The sequence below is a fragment of the Aedes albopictus genome, chromosome 3 (genome assembly GCF_035046485.1).
Source record: "Aedes albopictus strain Foshan chromosome 3, AalbF5, whole genome shotgun sequence".
NCBI classification, from domain to species: Eukaryota; Metazoa; Arthropoda; class Insecta; order Diptera; family Culicidae; genus Aedes; species Aedes albopictus.
This window is the reverse complement of record NC_085138.1, coordinates 255,282,236-255,309,946: the sequence shown is the minus strand read 5'-3', so window position 1 is coordinate 255,309,946 and position 27,711 is coordinate 255,282,236. Positions and strand designations below refer to the sequence as shown.

The 27,711-nt window shown below is 42.2% G+C and overlaps 2 protein-coding genes and 1 non-coding gene across 13 annotated transcripts in view; 1 reads left to right on the top strand and 2 right to left on the bottom strand.

The window, feature by feature from the left end:
• Window positions 1-27,711, bottom strand: part of LOC109422335 (calpain-A) — a 109,278-nt gene that overhangs the window by 1,067 nt on the left and 80,500 nt on the right. For 6 of the 11 annotated variants that reach the window (XM_062860278.1, XM_029852295.2, XM_029852297.2 and 3 more), the window contains one exon: window positions 12,042-12,287. The exons of 3 other annotated variants lie outside the window; for them this stretch is intronic. In XM_062860278.1, the coding sequence (XP_062716262.1) occupies window positions 12,042-12,287 (246 nt within the window). Of the gene's footprint in view, window positions 1-11,949; window positions 11,973-12,041; window positions 12,288-12,364; window positions 12,571-27,711 lie in introns of those variants that run through there. 2 more of the 11 variants (XM_062860283.1, XM_062860284.1) reach the window with 2 other exon arrangements.
• LOC134291894 (uncharacterized) lies at window positions 8-11,942 on the bottom strand. The gene is made up of 2 exons (XM_062860285.1): window positions 4,593-11,942; window positions 8-4,010 (listed from the first exon to the last, which is right to left on the bottom strand). Exon 2 carries the CDS (start codon window positions 3,892-3,894, stop codon window positions 2,788-2,790), a length of 1,107 nt encoding a protein of 368 aa, XP_062716269.1. The 5' UTR covers window positions 3,895-4,010; window positions 4,593-11,942; the 3' UTR covers window positions 8-2,787.
• Trnat-agu (transfer RNA threonine (anticodon AGU)) lies at window positions 19,116-19,186 on the top strand. The gene has a single exon. It is a non-coding gene; the product is annotated as a tRNA-Thr (tRNA).

The window sequence follows — 27,711 nt, the reverse complement described above, 5'->3', positions numbered from 1 at the left end:
GAGGTGGAGAAAGAGAGAAAAATGGAAAATAACTATTAGGTTGTAGTTAGGAAAGCGCAAAAAGTTTCGAAGAATTTACAAGTTATTTACAAGTGAACCTACCGGCAATAAACCTATATATTTCAAAAAGCAGTACACTTTTTCAATGTCACGGCTGGAAGCCCTGAACAAACCCAATTTTTACCAAAAAAATAAAACACCTCTTTTGAACCTCGCTGCAATGTACGTTCTCCTGATGTATCCAAGGTTCCACTTGCTGTACCGACAATCGATAAGATCTGTTACCAAGCAGATGCACTTAACCGATGTCCATATCGCCGAAAACAACAGCTGGTAAGTTGTAGTTTACCTCGAAAACTCAGTGATTCCTATTACTCTTGTCCGAGTTTCAATTTATTGAAAACGTGATTATTAGGGAGTCCTTCAGACAAAGCAATGTATCCCATTAAAAACTATCGAATTATCCCGTTATTAAGTGAGATTTAAGATTCATTTTGAATGATTAATTTTCACGTACCTACCCGACCCCCGACAACTCATTTTCAAAATGCTGGCATTTCGTCAATTTTCATCCGATTTTTTTTTTACAGTTGCCCTCAATCGGTCATAAATTGGTGCTAGTTTATTACACTCAAGTGGCCATGCAATATTCGGAACCATTCCGGAGATATTCCGGATTGTACTGGGGTCAGGGAGTGGGTGAGGTGTCTGTTTTGGCTAATGGCTATAGTGATTATTTCGTGTGTTATTGTGTTTAAGAGGCCCCCGCGGAACCTGTTCGAGGTGTTCCGGAGCAGCCATATCAGTTGATACAAACTTCAGTCAATTTGTTCTGCCCCATTCCCTTGAAATCATGAAGACTGGTACGTCGCACGGGATGCAGACCAGAAATGTCCCCGATGACATCCTTGTGGAACCTATGCTAGATGTTCCGGGGTGGCCATATTAGTTGATACATACTTCAGTGTATCGTTTCTGACTCAGTCATTCGAAATCATAAAGATTGATATGTCGCACGGCATGTTTAGGTTGAAAACAATAAGTGTCCGCAATTAGGCCCCGCGGAACCTGTCACGGGGATCCGGATAGGTCAACTTATATAAATCTGGTTATCGCAGTTGTGTTTTAATACATACATTTATTTGTTCAACATCACATTTAAGACAAGACATAATCAACAATAGTACGCCACAATACCCGGTATGAGGCTGCCGCTCTCCATCCTCGGTCGCGCCCGATGCTCGCCAAGTCACGCTCCACCTGGTCCGCCCATTGTGCTCTCTGCGCTTCACGCCTTCTTGTGCCAACCGGATCAGTTGCAAACACCAGCTTTGCAGGGTTGTTGTCCGGTATTCATGCAACATGCCCTGCCCACCGTAAATTTCCGGCTTTGGCCACCTTCTGGATGCTGGGTTCGCCGTAGAGTGCAGCGAGCTCGTGATTCATCCTTCTCCGCCACACACCGTTCTCCTGCACACCGCAAAAGATCGTCCTTAGCACGCATCACTCGAAAACTCCGAGTGCTTGCAGGTCTTCATCGAGCATGGTCCATGTCTCGTGCCCGTAGAGGACCACCGGTCCTATGAGCGTTTTGTACATGGTTCATTTGGTGCATGGGTGAATCTTTTTCGACCGCAGTTTCTTCTGGAGCCCGTAGTAGGCCCGACTTTCGCTGATGATGCGCCTCCGAACTTCACGACTCACGTTGTTGTCAGCCGTCAGTAAGGATCCGAGGTAGACGAATTCCTCCACCACCTCGAAGGTATCCCCGTCTATCGTAACATTACTACCCAGACGGATCAGGTCGTGTTCGGTTCCGCCTACCAGCATGTACTTTGTTTTTGAGGCATTCACCACCAGTCCGAGTTTTGCTGCTTCGCTTTTCAGGTGGGTGTACAGCTCTGCCACCGTTCATAATGTCCATGTCGTCCGCAAAGCACACAAATTGATCGGATTTTGTGGAAATCGTTCCCCGGCTGTTGAGCCCGGCTCGTCGCATCACACCTTCCAGAGCGATGTTGAAGAGTAGACATGAGTGTCATCACCTTGTCGCAGCCCCCGGCGAGATTCGAATGAACTGGATAGTTCACCCGGAACCCTTACGCAGTTTTGCACACTGTCCATCGTTGCTTTAATCAGTCTAGTCAGCTTCCCAGGAAAGCCGTTTTCGTCCATGATTCTCCATAGCTCTGCGCGGTTGATACTGTCGTATGCCGCTTTGGAGTCGATGAACAGGTGATGCGTTGGGATCTGGTATTCACGGCATTTCTGGAGGATTTGCCGTACGGTAAAGATCTGGTCCGTTGTCAACCGGCCGTCGATGAAGCCGGCTTGATAACTTTCCACGAATTCATTCGTTTTAGGTGACAGACGACGGAAGATGATCTGGAATAGCACTTTGTAGGCAGCATTCAAAATAGTGATCGTCCTGAAGTTCTCACATTCCAAATGGTCGCCTTTCTTGTGAATGGGGCAGATTACCCCTTCCTTCCACTCCTCCGGTAGCTGTTCGGTTTCCCAGATCCTGACGATCAGCCGATGCAGACAGGTGGCCAATATTTCTGGGCCCATCTTGATGAGTTCAGCTGCGATACCATCCTTACCAGCTGCTTTGTTGGTTTTGAGCTGGTGAATGGCATCCTTAACTTCCTCAGCGTGGGAGTTGGTTCGTTCCCGTCCTCCGTTGAACTGACGTCGTCGTTTCATCCGTCGCCGTGGGCTCCCGTGCCGACGTTCTCCACGCCGTTCAGGTGCTGATTGAAGTGCTGCTTCCACCTTTCGATCACCTCACGTCCGTCCGTCAAGAGGCCTCCGTCTTTCCCTGCATATTTCGGCTCGCGGCACGAAGCCGTTGCGGGATGCGTTGAGCTTCTGATAGAACTTCCGTGTTTCTTGGGAACGGCACAGCAGTTCCATGTCTTCACACTCCGCTTCTTTCAAGCGGCGCTTTTTCTCCCGAAAGAGGCGGGTCAGCTGTTTCCGCTTCTGTTTGTAACGCTCCACGTTCTGTCGGGTCCCTTGCTGCAGCATTACCGCCCTCACTGCGTTCTTCTTCGCCAAAACCGTTCTGTACTCTTCGTCGAACCATTCGTTCCATCGATTCCGTTCCACGTACCCGATGGTGCTCTCGGCTGCGTCGTTGATAGCTGCTTTAACTGTACTCCAGCAGTCCTCTAGAGGGGCCTCATCGAGCTCGCCCTCGTCTGGCAACGCGGCCTTGAGTTTCTGCACGTATGCTGAGGCGACATCCGGTTGTTTCAGTCGCTCTAGGTTGTACCGTGGCGTTCGCCGGTACCATACATTGTTGATGACGGAGAGTTTTGGGCGCAGTTTGACCATCACCAGGTAGTGGTCGGAGTCGATGTTGGCGCCACGATAGGTCCTGACGTCGCTAATGTCGGAGGAAGGCCGTCCGTCAATCAGAACGTGGTCGATTTGAGATTCTGTCTGCTGTGGTGATCTCCAGGTGTAACGATAAGGGAGGTTGTGTTGGAAAAAGGTGCTACGTATGGCCATATTTTTGGAGGCGGCGAAATCAATGAGTCGTAAGCCGATTTCGTTCGTCTGCTGGTGGGCGCTGAACTTACTAATGGTCTGACTTCCTCCTCCTGGCCTACCTGAGCGTTTAAATTTCCTATCGTACTCGCGTTTGAGCTGCTCGTAAAATGCGTCCTTGTCACCATCAGTACTTCCGGAATGTGGGCTGTGCACGTTTATTATGCTGAAGTTGAAGAATCGGCCCTTGATCCTCAACCTGCACATTCTTTCGTCGATCGGCCACCAACCGATCACGCGCCTCTGCATATCACCCATCACGATGAAAGCTGTTCCCAGCTCGCGTGTGTTGCCGCAGCTCTGGTAGATGGTATGATTACCTCTAAACGTTCGCACCATGGATCCTGTCCAACACACCTCCTGCAGCGCTACGATGCCGAACCCGCGGTCCTTCAGTAGATCGACGAGTATGCGGGTGCTCCCAATGAAGTTGAGAGATCGGCAGTTCCACGTACCTGTTGACTATTTTCGACTGTCGAATTTTACTCTCGGTGGATGGCTTGCCAGTCTTGACAAAAATAAAAATACTGCTATTTTATCTTGTCCGACGTTTCGGTCCGTTTGGGACCTTTTTCTGGGACTCTAAAAGATTATTTATTAAATCAATTAGACAAAATTACAAAATTTCAAACTTTTCATTTTTACCGAATTTTACAGATTTTTCGTCCAGTGTGGTTCTGTGGAACGTGTAAATGTCGGTTCAGAGTTTCTGTTTAAAAAAACGCAAATTTGAAAAACTTACACGGAGAGTTTTGCAGTGAGGAAATATTAAGTTTTTCAAATTTGCGTTTTTTTTAAACAGAAACTCTGAACCGACATTTACACGTTCCACAGAACCACACTGGACGAAAAATCTGTAAAATTCGGTAAAAATTGAAAAGTTTGAAATTTTGTAATTTTGTCTAATTGATTTAATAAATAATCTTTTAGAGTCCCAGAAGAAGGTCCCAAACGGACCGAAACGTCGGACAAGATAAAATAGCAGTATTTTTATTTTTGTCAAGACTGGCAAGCCATCCACCGAGAGTTCCACGTACCGAGTTTCCAATCGCAAGTCCTTTTTGTTCGCTGGGGTCGTTGCCGTTGGTCTCGGTTCGAATTATTCTGTTGCTGATTTTCCGTTACAATGGTTTTTACGGCTGGCTCGTAGGGCCTGACACCAACCCCGTACTTTCCGGAGGACCATAGTGCACAGTCGAGCTTAGAGTCCTTCCCTGGCACTCGGACGTAGATCAGCCGCCCCTAACATGGGAATCAGACGCTGTTGTGAGCCGTTCCTCCTGGAGAACAGACGCTCAGGTTTGCCGAAGCAAACCCCCCCCTTCCCTGTCAGCCTATGACCAAAGTTCCCCCCGTGGTTGGTTACCCGATCTTCCCTAAGGTTGCTCATAGTTTCCGGCCGATACCGCGAGGAGGTAGGGATAGGAGTTGCTGGGCAGAGGCTAGTGGATCACAATGGGATCTGAATTGCGCAGCATACCCGGCCTTTACCGTGCCAGTTGTGTTTTAATGTTTGCCACAAAAAATTCGCTGAAAATCGATAGTTCAAACACAATAACATACCAAATGATCATTTTTAGTCATTTTGGCAACCAACCCCCTGATCCCAGCAAAATCCGGAATATCCCTGGAATGGTTTCGGACATTGCATGGCAACTTGAGCATAATAAACTAGCACCAATTTATGATCGATTGAGAGTGACTTCAAATAAATCGGATGAAAATTGACGAAATGCCAGTATTCTGAAAATGATTTGTCGGAGGTCGAGTACGTGAAGGTTAATTACTTGGAAAATATGTTAGGCGCCATCCACAAATCACGTAACGCTCTAGGGGAGGGGGGTGGTGTAGTATGGCCAAGCGTTACGGCCCATACACAAAAATTACGGGCTTTCATACAAAAAAGCGTTACAGTTGGGGGAGGGGGTGGGGGCGGATTTGTCGAAAAATGTAGATTTTAGCGTTACGTAATAAATGGATGCTGCCTTCGCCACTATCACGAGGATGATGACGTGATGAGAGCGATGTTGAAGTTCGTGATCACGCCCCTCTTGCCGCCGCTTGATCTGGTAGCGACCACAAACGAACACCATGGAACATTGTAGCATGAAAGCAGGGGAAACTAGAGGGTGTGAGATTTGCTAGCTACACTCCATTTTTACCAATTTGATTTTGCTCCATTAGGCGCTGTCCATAAACTACGTAAACTCATTTTGGGCCATCTCGGACCCCACCCCCTTCCCCCCGTAGACTTTTGTTCATACAAAATATTGGAAATTTGTATAGAGCGTACACTTTGGCCAGACAAACAACAAACCCCCCCCCCCCCACACACACCCAAGAGTCTACGTAGTTTATGGATAGGCCCTTACTGCTAGTGCAAAAGAATGCTGGTCAATTCTTTGAAGAAATTCTTGATAAACCTACTATTGATGAGTGTCAGGTGGAAATTTTCGGTGTTAGATGTTTCCTTGCGGAATTTGTTAATGAACACTTGAAAGAAAGCAGAGAAATTTTTGGAGCATTGGAGAAATTTAGGATGGAATATCTGGAACAATTCAACACTTCAAAGCTCCTGGGTAAAAGCCTTGTGAACAAAACCCTAATGAAGCACCTCGTTTGGCTCCTACAGCAACCTCTGGAGAAACCTCGCGGAATCCCGTAGCAAACATCTGAGAAAATATTGTCAAAATGTAAGGGATAAATTGCTTTTTACAAAATTTCTATGAAATAGCTTATCAAGCTAATCTAGATTAAATTATATGAAAAATTTCACTTGCATAGAGGGAAACTGTTATATATGTTTAGCATGATGCTTCCAATTTCGTTTTACTCATAACGAAAGACTGAGGCGCTGCTTGTTTTGTTTCTATTTTTTTTATTTTGTTAGCAGAGAGCACAAGATAAAAGGTAGAATGGAATCAATCGGTGCCATAGACAGTTTATTTTCGAATTTGGGTTAAGTTGAAGCTGAGTTTATTTAGCCAAGGGCGTAGCCAGAGGGGGGCAGGGGGGGGGGGCGTGGCCCCCCTGGTCGACAATTTTTTTTAATTCAAGCCGATTCAAAGATTGTCAATAATTCAAGTGTTCCAGAAAAAATATTAAAAAAAAAAACTATTCTCTAGACTATTCTAATAATTGAGGTTTATATCCACAATTATTCAACCTTTTTTTTTCTTGAGAATCACAGGAAATCTCGCCAAGTATTTCTCCAAGAAATCTACTTCAATCTTATCATAGAATTTATCCAAATAACAAGCTTGGGTGAATGGTTAAATTTTGTGATGTTTATTCATGGAACACAAAAACAGCATGGCAAGTTTCCGGTAGGGAAAACAAGGACATTGTAGAATTATATGCTGCTATAGAATGCAGTTATATGCTACTGCTACACGAATTTTCACTTGTATTCAATTCAAACAAACGTCATGCTAAGATAATACCTGGGATTTCTTTACAAATTCTTTCAAGGACATCTCCAGAAATTCCTTTAGGCAGTAATTCAGGAACTTTTCAAAGGATTCTTTCAGAAATTCCTCAAGGAACATATCCAGGAGTTTCTCTTTCGTGAATTCTTCCATGGACATCTTGCAGGGTTCAGATAGTTTTTTTTAGAGTTTGTTCCAAGAAATGCTTTAAGAATTTCTCAGGTATATTTTTCAGAAATTTCTCCCAAAGCTCCTCTAGAGATTCCCCAGAAAAATTGTTGAAGGAATTACTACAGAGGTTCCTCTTAGAATCCCTTCAAGGATTCCGCCAGCAATTCCCAAAGTATAACCTTTAGCAATTCCTCCAGGATTTTATTTAGGGATTTCTCCAAGAACTGTTCCAGGAAATTCTCCAGGAATTACCCCAAGAATTTCTTCAGGAATACCTCCAACAATTTCTTTAGGAATTGATCCAGGAATTGCTCCTGGACATCCTTCAGAAGTTATGTCAACAATTTCTCCAGGATTTTTTCCAGAAATTCTTCTAGAATTTTTTTCAGACATTCTTCCGTAAATTCTCCAGGAATACCCTCAGGAATTTTTCAGGGATTCCTCCAGGAAATCCTCCGAAGATTCCTCCAGGAAATCCTCCAGAAGTTCCACTGAAGATTATTTTCTGGAAATCCTCTAGAAATTTCTTCATAAATTCTCCCAGGAAATTCCTGGAGAAATACCATTAGCATTTTTTCAGGGATTCCCCCAGGAATTTCTTTACAAACTGCTTCTAGGATTCCTCCAAAGATATTTTCAGGAATTCCTTCGAGGATTTATCCAAGAATATCTCCAGAAATTCTGCTAGAAATTTCTCCGGGGTTTTCTTAAGGGATTTTTTCAGAAATATAGAAATATTAGAATAAAAATAGAAATTTCCCAGAATTCCTCTAGAAATTCATCCAGTAAATCTTCCAAAAATTCTTCTAGAGATTCCTCCAGAAATTCCCAAAGGAATAACTCTAGGAATTTCTCCAGGATTTTATCCAGAAATTTCTCCAGGAACTTATCTAGGAATCGCTCCTGGACATCTTGCAAAAATTATGTCAACAATTCCTCTAGGTATTTCTCCGGGAATTTCTCATGAGATTCCATCAGGAATTGCTTAAGGGATTCCTCCAGAGATTTATCCATGGAATCTCTTCAGGAAATTCTTTGAAGATTCCTCCAGGAAATCCTGCAGAAGTTTCTCCAAGGATTCTTCCAGGAAATCCCCTAGGGATTTCTTCAGAAATTCTTCAAGAATATTCTCCAGGAATACATTCAAGAATTTTACAGGGATTCCTCCAGGAATTACACCAGGAATTAATCAAGGAACACCATCATAAATTAGGGATTGCTTCAGAAATTCTTCCAGGGTTTTTTGTAGGAATATCTTCTGGAATTTTTTCCAGAAATTCCACAAAGAAATCTTCCAGTTTTCCCTCCAGGAATCGCTACAGATATTTCTCTATGAATTCCGCTAAAACTCGTCCAGGAACTTTTTCAGGGATTTTTTCAGAGATTTCTCCAGGAATTCCTCCAGAGATTTCTCTTGAAACCCCTCCGTGAATTTCTCAAGGGATTTTTTTCAGAAATTTCTCCCAGAGCTTCTCCATAGATTCCCCCAGAAATTCATCCAGAAGTTGTTGAAGGAATTCCTCCAGAGATTCCCTCACGGATTCCGCCAGCAATTCCCAAAGGAGAACCTCCAGCAATTCCTCCAACATTTTATCCAGGAATATCTCCAAGTACTATTCCAGGAAATTATTCAGGAATTACCCCAAGAATTTCATCAGGAATTCCTCCAGAAATTTCTCTAGGAATTGATCCAGGAATTGCTCCTGGACATCCTTCAGAAATTATGTCAACAATTTCTCCAGGAATTTTTCCAGAAATTCTTCTGGAGATTTTCTCAGAAATTCTTCTGGAGATTTTCTCAGAAATTCTTCTAGGAAATTCTCCAGGAATACCCTCAGGAATATTTCAGGGTTTCCTCCAGGAAATCCTCCAGAGGATTGTGCCTGGACATCCTCTAGGGATTTCTTCATAAATTCTTCCAGGAAATTCCTGGAGGAATACCATCAGTAAATTTTCAGGGATTCCCCCAGGGACTTCTTTACAAACTGCTTCTAGGATTCCTCCAGAGATTCCTTCAGGCATTCTTTCAAGGATTTATCCAAGAATTCCTCCAGAAATTCCGCTAGAAATTTCTCCAGGATTTCAGAAACAGAAAAATAATAGAATAGAAATAGAATTCTCCCAGAATTTCTCTAGAAATTCGTCTAGTAATTCTTCCGAGAATTTCTCTTAGAGATTCCTCCAGAAATTCCCAAAGAAATACCTCTAGTAACTCCTCCAGGTATTCTTCCAGGATTTTATCCAGGAATTTCTCCAGGAATAACCCCAGTGATTTCACCAGGAACTACCCCAGGAATTGCTCCTGGACATCTTTCAGAAATTATGTCAGCAATTCCTCTAGGTATTTCTCCAGGAATTTCTCCCGAGATTTTATCAGGAATTGCTTCCTGATTTCTCCAGATATTCCTCCAGGGAATTTCCCACTTGAAGGGGATTTCTCCAGAAATTTCTCAATGAAAAATTTTTCTTTGAAGATTCCTTCAGGAAATCCTCTAGAAGTTACTCCAAAGATTCTTCCAGGAAATCCTCTAGAGATTTCTTCAGAAATTCCACAAGAATATTCTCCAGGAATTCCTTCAGGAATTTTTCAGGGATTCCTCCAGGTATTCCACCAGGGATTCCTCCAGTTATTCCTCCAGAGATTTCTTCACAAGGAAACCCCTGGGATTCCTTAAGGAATTCCTTCGAGAATTTCTCCAGGAATCTCTCAAGGGGTTCTTTCAAAAATAGAAAAATAACAGAAATAGAAATAGAAATCTCTCAAAATTCTTCTGGAGATTCCTCTAGATATTCATCCAGTAATTCTTTCAAGAATTCCTCTAGATATTCCTCCAGAAATTTCCACAGGAATACCACTAGGAACTCCTCCATTTATTCCTCCGGGATGTTATCCCCAGGAAATTTCTTCCGGAATACCTCTAGGAAATACCCCAGGAATATCTTCCGGAATATTCCTGGCATCCTTCAGGAATTATGCCAGCAATTCGTCCAGGAATTTCTCCTGTAAATCCTCTTGGGATTTCTTCAGAGATTCTTTCAGGAAATTCCCCAGGAATATTTTGAGGAAATTTTCAGGGACTCCTCCAGATATTCCTCCAGAGATTCCTACAGCAATTACTTCAGGGATTTCTCCACGAATTTTTCGAGGGATATTTCCAGAGAGTCCACCAGGGAATCCTCCAGAAATTCCTCCAAGGGTTCTTTCAGGAAATCCTCCTGGAATTTCTCAAGGGATTTTTTTCAGAAATTTCTCCAGCAATTCCTCCCAGTGTTCCTCTGGAGATTTCTTCAAGAATTTCTCCCAGAATTCTCCTAGGGATTCCAAGAATTCACCCAAAAAATTGCTCAAGGAAATTCTCCAGGAATACTTCCAGGAATTACGCCAGGAATTTGCTCAGAAGTTTCTACAGGCATATTCCTCCAAGGATTCCTTCACAAATTTCTCTAAGATTTCATATAGGAATTTTTAAAGACATTTCTTATGAAATTTTACTAGGGTTTCCGTTCAAAATTCCTCCAGGAATTTCTCCAGAATTTCCTCCAAGGAATCCTCCAGAAATTTATCTAGGATTACCTCATGAGATCTCTTCAGAAATTTCACTAGGTATCCCTCCCATTATTTATCCAGGAATTCGTACAGGTTTATTTTTTGAAATTCTTACAGAAATTCCTTCTGGAATTCAAAAATTCAAAAAATTCTGGAGGAATTTCTCCAGCAAATAGTATTGGAAGATAAATGGAAGCACACAGGAACCAGGAAATTCCAGGTTTATCCTCAAAAGAGTTCGTAATTTCCAAAAGAGTTCAGCTATAATTTCTGATGAATGTTTTGTAGACATTGACAAAAAAATCAGAGCAAAATATTTCACGAGTAAATAAAAATCCTTAATCTTCCAGAAATCGGCCATCGCTACCAGCATCACGTTGATTTGTGTAGATCAGGCGAGTTTTTGTTAACGTATTGTACAAAATACCTACAACAGGGTTAAGAGTTAAATAAAGCTTTTAGAATATATTGTTATTATATTCAATTTCATCGTGTTGCGTTTAGTTATAAAAGCTAGTAGGTACATTTTTACTAAGGGTGCTTGCCCCCCCCCCCCCCCTGACCGAAAAGCTGGCTACGCCTTTGCTTAGCTTGTAGCAAAAAAAAGATATAACAAGTTCGTAAGCTTGAATATTGTGGATGAAGCACTAACTTGGTGTCGGAAATGAATTCATTAACTTCCGCTGCCTTTTTATGCGTTAAACTTTACGTCTGAAGTAGTGAGCTGAATAGATCATCAGATTTACCATACACGTGTACACTAGTTCCAACGTTGTTTAACACATGACAAGGCAGCGGAAGTATATAAAGTTATTTCCAATACCAATTTAGTGCTAAATCCACAACAAACTTAAACGAATAATTCTTAACAGATACAGAAAAAAATTCTCGACATGACAGAATGTCCAAATTGCTAGAACTAGTTATTTCTACCAAATTCTTAATTTACCAACATATAAATTCGACCATCTGTCCAATACCTGATAAAAATTAAAAAATAAACTTTTTCAACTTTAACGATTAAATCAAGCATAGTGGAATTGCAACAAGAAACAAAAATAAAGTGAAACATTCATTAAAAGCTCAACACGAGATTCATAAGCAGATAGTAATTGATTGAAACTTCATCTAAACGCTCAGCGAAAACGAAAAATATGAAAAAAAAAGCTCAAGCATAAAAGCAACGTAATGTTAGACCCAAAGCACCTGCAGAAGCATCCTTTTCCCGCCGGTAATCTTTAACCCTCCAAGGCCGCTGAAAACTTAGAAAGCTGAAAACAAAATCCACCCAAAAAAAGTTAATGATTAGCAATGTGTTGTACGTTACAAAAATCTCTCACCGTGCTGAATGGGTACGATCTGACTCTGCAGGTTTCCGTTGGCATTCCCGCCGTCCTGTCCTCCACCAGGCCCCGACGTCACCCCGAAGGCTTCCGCAAACGGCGTGTCCTTGCAGAAGAGACCACACAGCTGGGCCAACAGTCCACCGCCGGCATCCTCGGGGCCACCGCCGTCATAGTTGGCCGCGTTCTGCTGGTTGGCGTAGGATTTGTTCAACCCATTCACCGACGAGGACTTGGGCAGATCTACTCACCACGTGTGTGTGTTCCATGCCGTGTAGGGATTTTTTTTTATTCGTGGGATGAGGGATTGGAACGTGATCCAATTGGGTTGGGGTATTGTGGATGGTGGAGAATAGTTCAGAAAATAATGCGGTTCGGTTGTGATTATGATTTTTTTTTACATTTGTTTCAACGTGGGAAAAGAGAAAGACAGTGGGAAATTTATAATGAGAATCTAGCTCAACTATTGGTGATTTGGGAATAAACTAATAGCTAAACAAAGAGGACGCACCATATTGGACGAAGACTGGACTTACGAACAAATATCCCATTTTTTACCAAATCGCATACGAGACATACAAAAGACGACGAAAAACTGGTTTAGTTATTAGTACAGTTAATCTGACTTCCATACAAAAGTACAACAAATTTTCATTTTGCAAATGAAGTATGAAAACGAAATGATTAGTGATCGTATGAAAGCAGTTAGGCCAATAATGAGTTGCTACCTAAACCTGGTATTCTCGAAAATAGGACGTCCTAGTCTATTGTAACTACTGAAATAAAGTCGAGCTTCTTAGGGTGGGTCAATGTTGTATGAGGAAATGTAAACTTGATCGAATAAATGAGGTCGTAACATTTTCGTTTTGTTTGAAGGTAGTGAAAATTGAAAGCGATTGGTTGCGGATTGGTATTGCGTTTGAAATATGTATGGGTATCAACATACTTGTTGAAATTTGAGTTAAACTCTAAAAAAAACTTTCTATGACATATTGTACAACACCCGTCTAAATGTGGAACACCCCGTTTTCGCTGATTCTTTTAAACGGTGGCAGACTTTTACTGCAATTTTTAGGTTCATAGTAAGCGGGGTCATATAATTGATAAGGAATGAACTAAAGAGACAAAATCTTTTTGACACTAACGGAAATTCGATCAAGTCATCAGATGGTTGAGCATTGGTTTCTTTTTACACAAATATTTGACCCTGTGTACTAGCGGCTTTAGTATTGCAACCTTATAACGATTTCATATTATTGATAAGTAATAAATGCCTGGTCCAGTTTCATACATTTAACAGAAATCCATTTCATGACATCAGAGATCGTATTGTTTATCCGACTTTTGATTTTTGAGCCTTAAACTCTTGAAAAACAGCAGCAATCTTGAATTTTGAGCCGCCATTTTGGATTTAAGTCTGGCAGCTTGGAAATTCTGTTCGCTATTTTTGGACTCCAGACTTCTTCTCCATACCAGATACACCCATATTGAATGGTTTTAGAGCGCAAAACTTCATTAGACAGCCACCATTTTGAATTTTGAGACGCCATCTTGGATATTGAACTCCGGTTGTCTTCCCTATACCAAATATACTCATATTGTACGGTTTTAGAGTTCAAACATCCATTAAACGGCCGCCATCATGAAGCTTATGCCACCATCTTGAATTTTGAGACGCCATCTTGGTTATTTTAATCGTCATTTTTGAACTCAAAACTTCTTCCCAATACCAGATATACCCCATTGCATGGTTTTAGAGTATAAAACTCCATTAAACAGAAGCCATTTGGAATTTTGAGCTGTCATCTTGGATTTTAGACCGCCATCTTGGATATTCTGGTTGTCATTTTTGAAGTCCACACATCTTCCCCATCAAATATACCCATATTACTTGGCTTTTGATCCTAATACTCTATTAAACAGTAGCCATTTTGAATGTTGAATCTTAGATCTTAGACCGCCATCTTGGATATTCTGGTCACTATTTTTGAACTCCGGCTGTATTCCCCATACCAAATATACCCATATTGTATGGTTTTAGAGTCTAAACCTCCATTTAACGGCCGCCATCTTGAAATTTATGCCGCTATCTGGAATTTGAGACGCCATCTTGTATATCTTAATCGTCATTTTTGGACTTCAAACTTCTTCCCAACATCAGATATACCCACATTGCATGGTTCTAGAGTCTAAAACTGCATTAAACAGAAGCCATTTTGAATTTTGAGTTGTCCTCTTGGATTTCAGACAACCATCTTCCCAGCCAACACGAAGTCGTATACGATGTAGAATAAGATGCTAAAGTGGAGGCCATATGCGTACATGCTCGCATTTAACCGTGTGTAAAGTGTACGCATATCGCCTCCACTTTTGCATCCTATTCAACATCATATGCGATCGTGTGTTGGCTGGGTTGGATATTTTGTTCGCCATTTTTGGAGCCCAGACTTCTTCCCCACTCCAAATATACCCATATTGCATGTTTTAGGTCCTAAAACTCCATTAAACAGTCGGCAGCTTGAATTTGAAGCCTTCATCTTGGATTTTAGACCGACATCTTGAATACTCTGGTTACCATTTTTGGACTCTGGACATCTTCCTCATACCGAATATACCCAAATTGCATGGTTTTAGAGCCTAAGACCAAAGAATAAAAATAGAATGAATGCCATCTCTTGTCTTTTTCTATTTAAACGTTAAGGTATGAGACAAGTGGCGCTCTCTAAGCGTATCAAGAAGGAAGCTTTCTGCAACAGTTATCGTGATTTGTCATAAGAGAAAGTGGTGTGCGTATGTTTTGGAATCCGCATACAATCAGCAATTCTTATTCTTTGCTAAAACTCTATTGAACAGCCGCCATCTTGAATTTGGATCCGCCATATTGAATATTAGGATGTCATCTTGAATTTTGGACGGACATCGTGGAATTTCCGGTCTCCAGTGTGCATTTTCGAATAAAATACATCAACCATGCTAAAGGTTACAAAAACCGCCGCAGTTTGATCATTGGCGTAGCTAGGGGGGTTCCAGGGGTGCCTGGCACCCCCTAGAACAAAAGTGGCACCCCCTAGAATTTTTACTTGACAGTCACCTAAAATTTAAAATTTCACACAATTCCAATATTTATAAATGGCACATTGGAATAAAACTTAAACACACCCAGAATTACTTATATACTTGTTTAACGTTTTGGCGTTTTAGATATTGGTAAGAACAATCAACAGACTTCTCCATGGATCCCTCCAGAAATACCTTTATCTATTCATACAGTGATTTCCCTAGGCTTTTGTCGGCAGCACAGATGAACAGTGAACTGCGGCACTGAGAACCACTACGGGGACCAGAACTACCCTTGGTTTGGAATTCGTTTATTCCCTTCCGAAATCACTGCACTTCGTTTCACTTTAGAGTTTTTAGATTCACTTTATTTAAATTCAACCTTGCATTTCACTTTACTTTTTATTTCATCTAACTTAAATTACTACTAGTTCAAATTCAGTTCACTTTACGGTATTACACAGAATATAATTTCCACTCGAAGGTAGATGGCTCCATGGGTGATCCAGTCAGATGTCAAAAGAGAGCGTGGTGACGTTTCTCGAGGCCTTTTATAATCGAGGGATCGGAAGTCTGTCCTTCTCCATCTTGCCTTTTCCGAAGGGTTCGATGATGACACCTGTCATCATTGTCGGACTGCAGTTCAGCAGGGGGATTCCCCTCACGCATTTGACGAAAGGTCGGCCATAGATCGCTTGAACAGATGACGTACTTTCGTGGTACACGAACAGCTTTCTTTATGGATTCCTCCCGGTATTTCTTCAACAAGCTTCCCTCAGGCAGTTCTGATGGGGTTGTACATTCTAGATAATTCTGTAGAAATTGGTCCAGCATTTTCTTGTAGTATTTCTTTCAAAAATTCTTACTATGGTACTTCTTGGAATTCATCTAGGGATCCTTCTAAAAAATTTTCGTGGTATTTTTTCAGGAATTCCTGGTAGGATTATTCACGACAACCTTCCTGGATCCTTTCAAAAGTTCCTCCTTTGATTCTTCCAGGAACTCCTTCAGAGATTTTATTCAGAGATTCTTCCAGAAATTTCTCATGAAATTCTTCCAGGAGCTAATATTGGTCTTCCTCCGAGAACTCTGGCAAGGATTCCAGCAATTTCTCTTAGAACTCCTCCAAAAATTCTCGCTGTGGTACCTTCAGGAATTCTACTAGGGAAGTTCTTTCGAAAACTCTATCAGATAATCACCCTGGGATTTTTCTAAAAATCCCTTCGGTGATTCTTCTACAGATTTCTTCAAGGATTTAACCAGGACTTCCTCCAGAGGTTCTTCCGGAAAATCCACGGGGGATTTCTCCAAGAACTTCTTTTGGCCTTCCTCCATGAATTTCAGCTGGAATTGTTCAAGCAATTCCCATTAGGGAAGATTCAAATATTACGTCCATCGTTTTTCCGGATTTCTAGACCCCCCCTCCCCCCTCTGTCACGCAATTTTCCTATACCCAATACACGTACTGTCACACTTTTCTAGACCCCCCCCTCCCCCAAATGTTGGACGTAATTTTTGAACGTTCCCTTAGGACTCCTTCAGAAATACTTCCAGGGATTTCACCTAGCATACTTACTTGCTGCAATACTATCGGGAAATCTTCCTGAGATTCCTCCAGAAATTCCTCCTGCGATTCCATCAGAGATTCCTCCAGTATATTTCTACCGATTCTTTCAAGGACAACTGTAGGTATTCCTCCAGGCATTTGTTAGAGGAACTTCTCTTGATATCCTTGGCATTCCTGATTCTAGGATTTCTCTAGAAATTACTGCTATGATACCTCCCGGAATTCTAGGAATTCCTTCAGATCTGCGCTTCCCAAACTCCGTTTTCGCGGCGCACCAGCCTCTTGCAGGCTCGCCAAAAGGAGTAGAAAAAGCGAGCCTGCGACACGTGGGGGCGCCACGAAAACTGATTTTGGGAAGCGCTGCTCCAGATATTCCAGCTGGGATTCCTTTTGCAATTCCTGCGGTTCTTCCAGCTATTCTTCCTTAATAAATTCTAACTGTGGTAGTTCAGAAATTATACTACGGAATCTTCTAGAGCTTTCTCTTGGCTTTTTGGTTGGGATCTTTCCAGGTAATCTTCCTGGAATTCTTGCAGAAATTTCTTTGGTTGTCCTACCAGGGATTTCTCCAAGGATCCCTCCAGAAACTCCTCATGGAATTCCTGCAGAAACTCCCTTTGGCCTCCCTCTAATAATACCTCAAACAACTCCTCCTACGGTTCTTCCAGCAGTTCCTTCAGAAATTCTTGCTATGATACGTCCAGAAATTCTTCTAGTGATTCCATTACAAATTTATCCTAGCATTGTAGCTGGTATTATTCCGGGAAATCGTCCTCACATTTCTTCAGGGCCTTCTCTATAGATTCTTCCAGAATACCTCTACCGCTTCTTGCAGGGACTTCTCTAGGCATTCCGAAGATTTTTTTCTTTGGATTCCCCCAGGCATTCCTGATGGGATAATTAAATTAATTAATTATCGATTTTTGCGGCTTAACCAGCCGAATGGAAGTTTTACTTTATTCCAAAAGCTAGACTTTACATATACTGGCGTGAGTGAGAAATGGACAAATTGAGGTGAAATTTGCGAAAAAGTTACTCGTCCTCTCGGTGAGACTCGAACTCACGACTCCTACTCACTAGACAGGCGCGTTGCCGCTACGCCACGAGAAGACTCGAAGACGTAGCTGCTAACCTGAATTCAAGTTCAACACAAAATTCCGAGGTTATCTTTTCCACAGATTGCACCCCTTTCGGATGGAATGAGATGTACATCCACACTACGCATATATTGTATATGCAAAGCCTAGGCGAGAGCGCATTGTTTTTGTGTGTTGGAAGTCCACACACCTCTCATCGACGACTGTGTCGAAGAGATCGCGCGGTGAGCGGAAAGCTTCCAATGGGTCGCGACGTTCTCAAACGACCGGTTACGGAACATGAGTCCGTTGCTCGATGACATAATTAAATTAATTAATTATCGATTTTTGCGGCTTAACCAGCCGAATGGAAGTTTTACTTTATTCCAAAAGCTAGACTTTACATATACTGGCGTGAGTGAGAAATGGACAAATTGAGGTGAAATTTGCGAAAAAGTTACTCGTCCTCTCGGTGAGACTCGAACTCACGACTCCTACTCACTAGACAGGCGCGTTGCCGCTACGCCACGAGAAGACTCGAAGACGTAGCTGCTAACCTGAATTCAAGTTCAACACAAAATTCCGAGGTTATCTTTTCCACAGATTGCACCCCTTTCGGATGGAATGAGATGTACATCCACACTACGCATATATTGTATATGCAAAGCCTAGGCGAGAGCGCATTGTTTTTGTGTGTTGGAAGTCCACACACCTCTCATCGACGACTGTGTCGAAGAGATCGCGCGGTGAGCGGAAAGCTTCCAATGGGTCGCGACGTTCTCAAACGACCGGTTACGGAACATGAGTCCGTTGCTCGATGACATAATTAAATTAATTAATTATCGATTTTTGCGGCTTAACCAGCCGAATGGAAGTTTTACTTTATTCCAACGCGCCTGTCTAGTGAGTAGGAATCGTGAGTTCGAGTCTCACCGAGAGGACGAGTAACTTTTTCGCAAATTTCACCTCAATTTGTCCATTTCTCACTCACGCCAGTATATGTAAAGTCTAGCTTTTGGAATAAAGTAAAACTTCCATTCGGCTGGTTAAGCCGCAAAAATCGATAATTAATTAATTTAATTATGTCATCGAGCAACGGACTCATGTTCCGTAACCGGTCGTTTGAGAACGTCGCGACCCATTGGAAGCTTTCCGCTCACCGCGCGATCTCTTCGACACAGTCGTCGATGAGAGGTGTGTGGACTTCCAACACACAAAAACAATGCGCTCTCGCCTAGGCTTTGCATATACAATATATGCGTAGTGTGGATGTACATCTCATTCCATCCGAAAGGGGTGCAATCTGTGGAAAAGATAACCTCGGAATTTTGTGTTGAACTTGAATTCAGGTTAGCAGCTACGTCTTCGAGTCTTCTCGTGGCGTAGCGGCAACGCGCCTGTCTAGTGAGTAGGAGTCGTGAGTTCGAATCTCACCGAGAGGACGAGTAACTTTTTCGCAAATTTCACCTCAATTTGTCCATTTCTCACTCACGCCAGTATATGTAAAGTCTAGCTTTTGGAATAAAGTATTCCTGATGGGGTTTCTCTAAAAATTCCTATATAGTTTCCTGCAGCCATTCCTCCTAGGATTTCCGCTGCGATTTCTACAATGACACACCCCAGAGTCCTTTTAAGAATACCTCTTGAGATTTTTCCTGTAACTTTTTGAGAACCTTTCCGGGGATTACTCCAGAAATTTTTATCGAAGATATTTTATCCAAGGATTCTTTCATAAATTTCTCATGGGTTCTTCCAGCAATGCCTCCTAGGACTCTTCTTACTGTAATACCTAACGAAATTCTTCTAAAAATTATTCTCCAGGGTTTCCTTCAGAAACTTGCTGGGATTGTTCAAGGTATTCTTTCTAGGAGCCTTGCAGAAGTACCTTCGGTGTTTCCTCCTGGAAATCAAAAAGTTTTTTTTTCCTAAAATTTCTCCAAATTTTTCTCATTGGATGCCTCCAGAAACTCCTCTTGACTTTCATCCAGGAACTCCTCCTGGGATTCCATAAGCGATTCCTACTGCTTCTAATTTTTCAGGAATGCTTCCTAGGTCTCCTCCAGTAATTCTCACTGTGATACCAGAAATATCTTTGATTCTTTCAGTGATTTTTCTAAAAATTCATCCAGGATTTCCTCTGGAGTTTTTATTCGTGGATTACTATAGAAATTAATCACAGTATTTCTCCTGGAAATCCTGGGCTTCTTCGAGGAATTCCAGTAGAAATCTTTCGTATTTCGGGAATAGTTGGAATTTTCAGAGAAATCCTAGGAGGTTTTAATAGAGAAATCTCTAGTGAAATTCTATAGGAATGTTCGGAAAAAAAACTTGTAATTACTTAGAAGGCACAGAATTGACAAACGAGAGATGAATTTGCGTAAAAAAATCGCGTTCTGGTGAGATTTGAACCTACGACTCCGTATTCACTAGGGCTAGACCATAGTATGGCCATTTCTTTGAGGATTCCTGCGGCATGGTTGTTTTTTTTTAATGTCTGCGGTAGTTTCATTAGAATTTCATCAGCAATTTCTTTAGATTTTTTTTTCTATAATTTCAATGGCCTGAAATTATAACAGCAATTTCTTTTCCAGTTATTTTGCAAATTTATTAGGCAATTTTATCGAGATTGTTTTTGAAATTCTTTATGATTTATTTGTATTTATATTTATTGCTTCCAAAAATTGCTGAATTTGAAAATCAGAAATTCTTAGCTGGTCTTGGTCAAAGAAAATCCTATGAAATTTACGAAAAGCTTACTGACAGATTCCCATAAAGAAATTACCGGAAAAAAATATCAAAATTACCGTAGAACTTTCAAAGTAGTTGCCAAAAGAATTCATATAAGACTTATCAGAATAATTCCTGAAGAAAATATTACGTAATATTACTTTTTAAAGAAATTGGACAAATCCAATCTCAAAAAAAAATCCCGAAATATTTTCAATAAAAAAACAATACAAATTTCGAAGAAATTCTCAAAAAATTATCCGAAAGCATCAAAGGAATTTTGGAAGAAAATTTTAAAAGAACTCCAAAAGAACAGAATTTTTAAAGAATCGCCAAAGATTTTTTTTAAATAAATTCCCTGAGGAAATTTCTAAGAAATTTGCCGAATCAATTTCCAAAAGAATCATCAAAGAAGTTCCCAAAGTAATTATCGAAGTTTTCAAAATTTCAGAATGAATTGCTGATGAAATTCTCAAAAAAAAAGTTCAATGCAAGTAACACCGGAATTACCGAAGGTATTCCGAAATCATCTGCTGCAGAAATTTCTTACACAAAAACTGAAGAAATCTAAAAGAAATTGTCTGAAGAATTTTCAATAAAATTATGGAAGCAATTTATGAGAGAATCTCCGAAGGAATTTTCGAAGGTGTTTTCGAAGGAATACCAAATAGCATAAATAATAAAAGTTCAAAAATGAACGAAAATCCAAAAAAGGAGAATGACTTGCCCAAGATATTTCCAAAAAAGAAAATGTGAGGATGTTCCCAGAGTTATTGTCGAATGGATTACCAAAGGCTTCACTAAAAGAATGCCCAAAGGAATTGCCTGAAGACTCTTCAGTGAAGAGTAATTGGATTTTTTTTAAAGCAAATATCAATAAAAAAAGCCTTATAAAGCATTCCCTTCATTAGATGTATTACCAAAGCTGTCGAAATCGGAATTTGGTGCGATCATCAGAATCCCGAAGAGAAAAAAATAAGTTTGCTATGTGGATTGATAATGTGTTAGTGAAGCTTCAGAACGGAACTCAGGATAACCGAGTGCGAATTTTGTAGTTTTGAGAATCATTCTCACAATTTTTCTGTAGAAGTATTTTCATGTCCACGTGGTAATATTCAACTAATTGAAAACGCTTATGAGACATTAATGTTGTGACCTTACCAAAAATTTGCAATTTTAAGTTTAAATACCGTCGATGGGGGTGACAATGGGTCTGGGGGGTGAGATTGGGTCAAAACGGAGAAACATAAAATTTGAAATAGCTCAATAACTATCGCTAATTTATATTGAAAACTTTATATTATTTTAAAGGGGAGATGTTTTTACACGTCATGATGCAGAATAAGATGTTTTACAATAATCGTTTTTTGTTAAATTTGTGGCTAAACTTATATGATGAAACTACTAGTAAATCACTCTGAAAAAATTTCTCCTTCGTAATGTTTAACACAAGTACCTAATAATAAATTTTCTTATAAGTGGTTAGCTGTAGGTATTACCTGGTTGATGTAATGAAAAAAGCGGGCTGTCATTGCTCTTTTTATGTAAAAACTTATTATTTTCGACCCTATGTCTAAATATTAAGAATGGGGGTGAGATTGGGTCAAGCAAGTTATCGAGTGCACATAACCTTAACTAAAAATTCAACTTGTTATCCAGTCCCCATTTGACGTTAGAGTGGTGCCATGTTTACCGCATTGTCACTAAAGCACGCTTTCTTTAAAAAATATGTTGAGAAGCGTCGAACGAGTGTGTTAAAACGTTTAGTGCCTAAAATCATTTATAACAAAACACCCATGCGTGTGGACAGCTCCTCTAATCATCAGCTAATCTTTAGTGTACTGCAATATCGTAAGCTCACAAAATAGACTTAACATAATATATTACCGACCTTCTATCTTGAGATGGAGTGATTTGCTTTAGCAATATAGAGGCCAATGGTCATGTACATAAGAGTTTATAACGGTACTTAAATACCCTTAAATTTTTTCTTGAAAACTATTTTTGTAAGGGTTATTATTATGCAATAAAACAAAGAGGATGTCACGATGAATACATGTTACACGCAAATTTGAGGATATTTTATAGTTTCCGAGATTTACACGTCTAATAATTGATTCGAAAATGTGTTCTAGTGGACCTGATTGTTTTCAATCCACAAAACAGCGGTTGTCGCGATGATTGTTAAGTAGTTAAGTTCAAACTGAAAATACAAATTCCATGTATTTCATTTTCCCGCGACGCAGTATATCATTACACAGAGAAAGTGAGGGTGGATCGGTATTTCTTTTTACAAAAAAGCAACCTGGAAGCCACTGAAACTGGCACCCCCTAGGCACCCCCTAAGAAAAAAATGCTAGATACGCCAATGAGTTTGATGTATCGCATGATGGGATCACTGAAATCGCCATAACTCCGGCATGCCTCTGCCGATCCGAACCACTTTTAATAGCAAACAGTGCGGTAAAATTCCGGTTCGATTCGAGCTATAATCCGAAAAATCTATCAATGGGAAGTGTTTTAAAAATGAGTGAACTTCTTTTGCGCACAGACATACACACATACACACATACATACATCATCTCAATTCGCCGAACTGAGTTGATTGGTATATGTGACTTAACCCTCCGAGCCTTCTATCGAAAATTCGTTTTTTGAATGAACTTATAGCCTTTCAGTACACTTTGATGTACGAGAGAGGCAAAAATAGCATTTATTTTGATAATATTCAAAGCCACAATACCGGCGCTTCGACCAACTAAGCCGCAGAACAAGTAACGATTCTACAGAATAGATATTCAAACTAGATGCGAAGCGCCGCCCAAACTTAGTCCGTGCGACTTGTTCTATGGTTCAGCTCGTTCAAGCACCAGACCAGCGATACGGAGTAGTGGGTTCGAGCCCCACAAAACATATGATTTTTTTTTCAAAATTTTATCTTCCGAAAAAGGGTAACTAGGGTATTGGTTCCCTTATTAGGCATGTGGTTCCCAATTTTATCCTACGAGAAACGAATAATTGAAGCACTGTTTGTTTTTTTTCTTGTGTTTGTATTTTTTGTTAGAAGTGAGCACACAAGAAAACAAACAGAACGGAATCAATCGGTGCCGCAATCGCTTGTTTTCGAATAGGATGAATTTGGTAGCGTGAGAGCCCAAGGACTCTCTGATAGTACGTAATTTAGTACATATTTATTCCAGCTGGCAGTGCTAGTGATGGGGCAGCAGGAATTATAGTCCCGGGGCCTGACGAACCCTCCTTCCCCGCTTGCGAGTCAGCCGCATAGTCGCCTGCTAAGAATAGGACTACTAACCTCAATTCAAGTTGTCAAGCAACCCGTGTCGAGGAATGAGTGATCGAAGGGGGTAAAACAGATGCTCAACCGTTAACGGAGCCTGTGGGGTACCCGGGCACCCCTCACAGTATTTCTTCCCTTACCGCACGGGCTCTGGGGTGGTGAACCTTCTTTCCCGTGCAACTCGTGTGAATAACTATGGAGTCTAATTAACAAACAAATCATACAGAAGCTAGTAGTAGGAACTAGGCTAACCCCTTCGCAAGAGGTGAGTTAGCGAAGTCTCCGTTAAGGAAAAGTGTTCGGCAATGAACACAAGAAATGTTAGGCGAAAGCACTGGACTGTATGGCACGGCAGTAGAGAACGGATGGGTTTCGGATAGGGAGAAAATCACTGGATCACTTTCACACTTTCACTACTTTATTCTCTAACTGCTTACTATTTACACTTCACTTTGGATAATTTCACTTCGCGTTGTTCGAGCCACGCGAACGCTCATAACTTATTCACTTTTAAATTGCAACTGTCTCGCTACTGCGAACGGGTCGCGTTTATATATCCAAATTTTAATCTTCTCGAAAAACGTGGAAATTTCTACGCGCGCGTAGAAACCACGCGACGCGTGTGGAACGACTCATCATCACCACGCTGGCTGCAGGGCGACGAGAGTCGATGATGATGATGATGATGACGGTAGCTACGGCGGCGGCATTCGCTGCTGCACTCACGGTTGGATCTCACCGCACTCACTCTCTCGCTGCTGCTGGTGTTCCGTCGGCTCGGGTGAGTGCGCGGGCATTGTGATAATAATCGATGACGGTTTCGATGCGATGGTTGGTTTTGGTTGCGTATCCCAGCTTGCTGCTGACGTCGTCGCGAGCGTATGTTCGCGAACATACTCCCGCCCGTTGGAATGGAGTTCCAACAATTTTCCAACCGGCACTGGTTGCATGTCATTTCCGGTAATATACTTACTAAGTTAGCACATACTGGGCTGACATCTTCCTGATCGTCGTACGGGCCAGTCACTGTCCATCCGAACTCTGTTTCAATCAGAGATGGTAGACGATCAGAGAGCTTGATCCGACCTTGCTTCAAAATTTCTGCAAACAGTTCGGCTCCAATCAGCATCTCTATCTCGCTGGGGCAATGGAAGCTATCATCGGCGAGCAGAATACCGGGTGGTATATTCCAGGAATCTAAATTCACACGTACCGCTGGGGTCGAATCTGTTACCTTTGGGACTGTGTAACAGTCTAGGTTGGTGGCGAAGTCACTACAATTTGATCTCATTTGCACCACCACCTTGTGATGCAATTGGGACCTGGTGCCATTGACTCCAACAACTGGGACATTTGCAGGAAACTTCAGTAGCTTCATCCTTTGCACTACTGAGTCGGCGATGAGGTTGATCTGTGATCCAGAATCCAATAAGGCACGCACACGATGAGCTTGACCATTTTTGGACATTAGGTTTATCATTGCTGTCATCAGAAATACACGCTTGGATGATGGAGAATCTCTGCTGTAACACGACGATTTTACAGGAGGCTGAATCGCTACCGGTACTGGGTTGGCTTCTGCAAGTTGCTGGGTCCCATTAACTGGATCGCGATTAACTGGAGTCGTCTTACGCTCAAAATGTAGCAACGTGTGATGTCTTTTTGAGCACTGCAGGCACGATTTACTACTGGAACACACTGTGCTTCGATGGCCCTTTCTCAAACAATTGAAGCATGCATTTAGCTCCTTCACTCTTGTATGGCGCTTATCCACGGACAGCTTTTGGAACACGGAACACTTAAAATTTGGATGATGTCCGGCGCAGAAGTCGCACGCATACTTCGACACTATTAACGCTGCATGTGACGTCTTGGAAGGCACGAACTTGGATGCAGGCGGCTTCTGGTTGGAGACTCTGATGTGCGGGGACACGGTGGGTGCACTATTCTCGCATCTCTCTAGAATAATGCATCGTTGCTTTAGGAATTCGATGGTTTGTCCGTAGTCTGAAAGCTCCGTCTGGTCCATTGAAGCTTCCCACAGCTCACGGGTCTGACCATCCAACGCACGACTCAACACGGTCACCACGATCAGCTCTGACATCCCTGAAAGTGGTTGACCGAGCCTTATGAGATTATCCACATGGCGAGAGCACTCTTCGATGAGGCTCCGAAGTTCCTTCGACGATCTCCTTGTCATCTGTTTTAGGTTTAACAGGCCCAGGATGTGAGATTCCAAAATAAGCCGCTTGTTGCCAAACCTCTCCTCTAGGATGTCCCATGCGCGCTTGTAATCGTTATCCTGCAACGTCTCCAGATCGATCACACCAGCGGCATCTCCTTTCAAGGAGTTCTCGAGGTGGTACAATTTTACGGCGTCTGAATCTGATGAACGCTGCATCAGATCCTGGAACATGGCTTTGAAGCGGGGCCATGCTTCATAATGACCATCGAAGGTTGGCAGTGGAGCACCGAAGGACTGCGACTGAACGATGATTGGCTGTTGATTGGTGGTGACACAAGGTGGCTGCTGAGTTGGCGGCACAGTCAACTTCTCGGTAAAACTCTCAAGCAGCACGGATACCTCCTCGTACAGGCACATGAACCGAAGATAGTGCTCATCTTGCTCATCGCGCTTGTCGGCTGAGGACTGGGCAACAATCTCCTGGTGCAACCTGATAAACTCAGCCTTTTCGGTCTCAACACTCCGTTGAAAAACCTTCACTTGGGCTGGGCTTGGCTCGCTTCCATTCTCTTCGGCCTGCTTGAGGGTGGTTAGGATTCGATTCACGTTGCGTTGTGCTAATCCACGGTTGTGAACTAGCGCCCCAAGCTGGTCCTCACACTCGGCAGATTCAGGAACCTTCTTCACCGGTGTCCGTTTGGGTGGCATTCTGCAGAATTTCTCACGGGTCAGCAACACAGAATGCGTACAGGAATTATGACGCCTTTGTCGCAGTGGATGGGCGGACTCCGGAATAACGGACGCAAACACTATGCGACGTTTAAATCAATCACTTATGGGCTAGGAACCGACGCGTTTGTCACAACGGGTGGAGCACTTCACACAATGCCCGGAGCGACGGGAAGGTAACACTACGCGACGGCGGATTCACTGTGGTACTACGAAAATCGACGCGCTTGTCGGACCGGATGGAATTAGTAACACGCGAATTCCGGAACGACGGATGAAATCACTACGCGACGACGGTTTACACTCGCGGACCGACACGGATACGGACGCTGTCGAAGCCACGTCCACGCTCTTCACTGCACAGCACGCTGTTGAAGCCACGTGCACGCTTCTACGCACTGCCGCGCTGTCGAAGCCACGCGGAACGCTTTTTAGACAACACACTACCGCGTTGTTTAAGCCACGCGGAACGCTTTTAAACACTACCGGATCCTTATCCGGCTCGAAGGACCAAATTGTGTTCGGCAATGAACACAAGAAATGTTAGGCGAAAGCACTGGACTGTATGGCACGTCAGTAGAGAACGGATGGGTTTCGGATAGGGAGAAAATCACTGGATCACTTTCACACTTTCACTACTTTATTCTCTAACTGCTTACTATTTACACTTCACTTTGGATAATTTCACTTCGCGTTGTTCGAGCCACGCGAACGCTCATAACTTATTCACTTTTAAATTGCAACTGTCTCGCTACTGCGAACGGGTCGCGTTTATATATCCAAATTTTAATCTTCTCGAAAAACGTGGAAATTTCTACGCGCGCGTAGAAACCACGCGACGCGTGTGGAACGACTCATCATCACCACGCTGGCTGCAGGGCGACGAGAGTCGATGATGATGATGATGATGACGGTAGCTACGGCGGCGGCATTCGCTGCTGCACTCACGGTTGGATCTCACCGCACTCACTCTCTCGCTGCTGCTGGTGTTCCGTCGGCTCGGGTGAGTGCGCGGGCATTGTGATAAT

Excerpts from the sequence above, each read along its gene's own strand:
- LOC134291894 (XM_062860285.1), bottom strand. The coding sequence starts at position 3,894 with ATGGTGCGAACGTTTAGAGGTAATCATACCATCTACCAGAGCTGCGGC.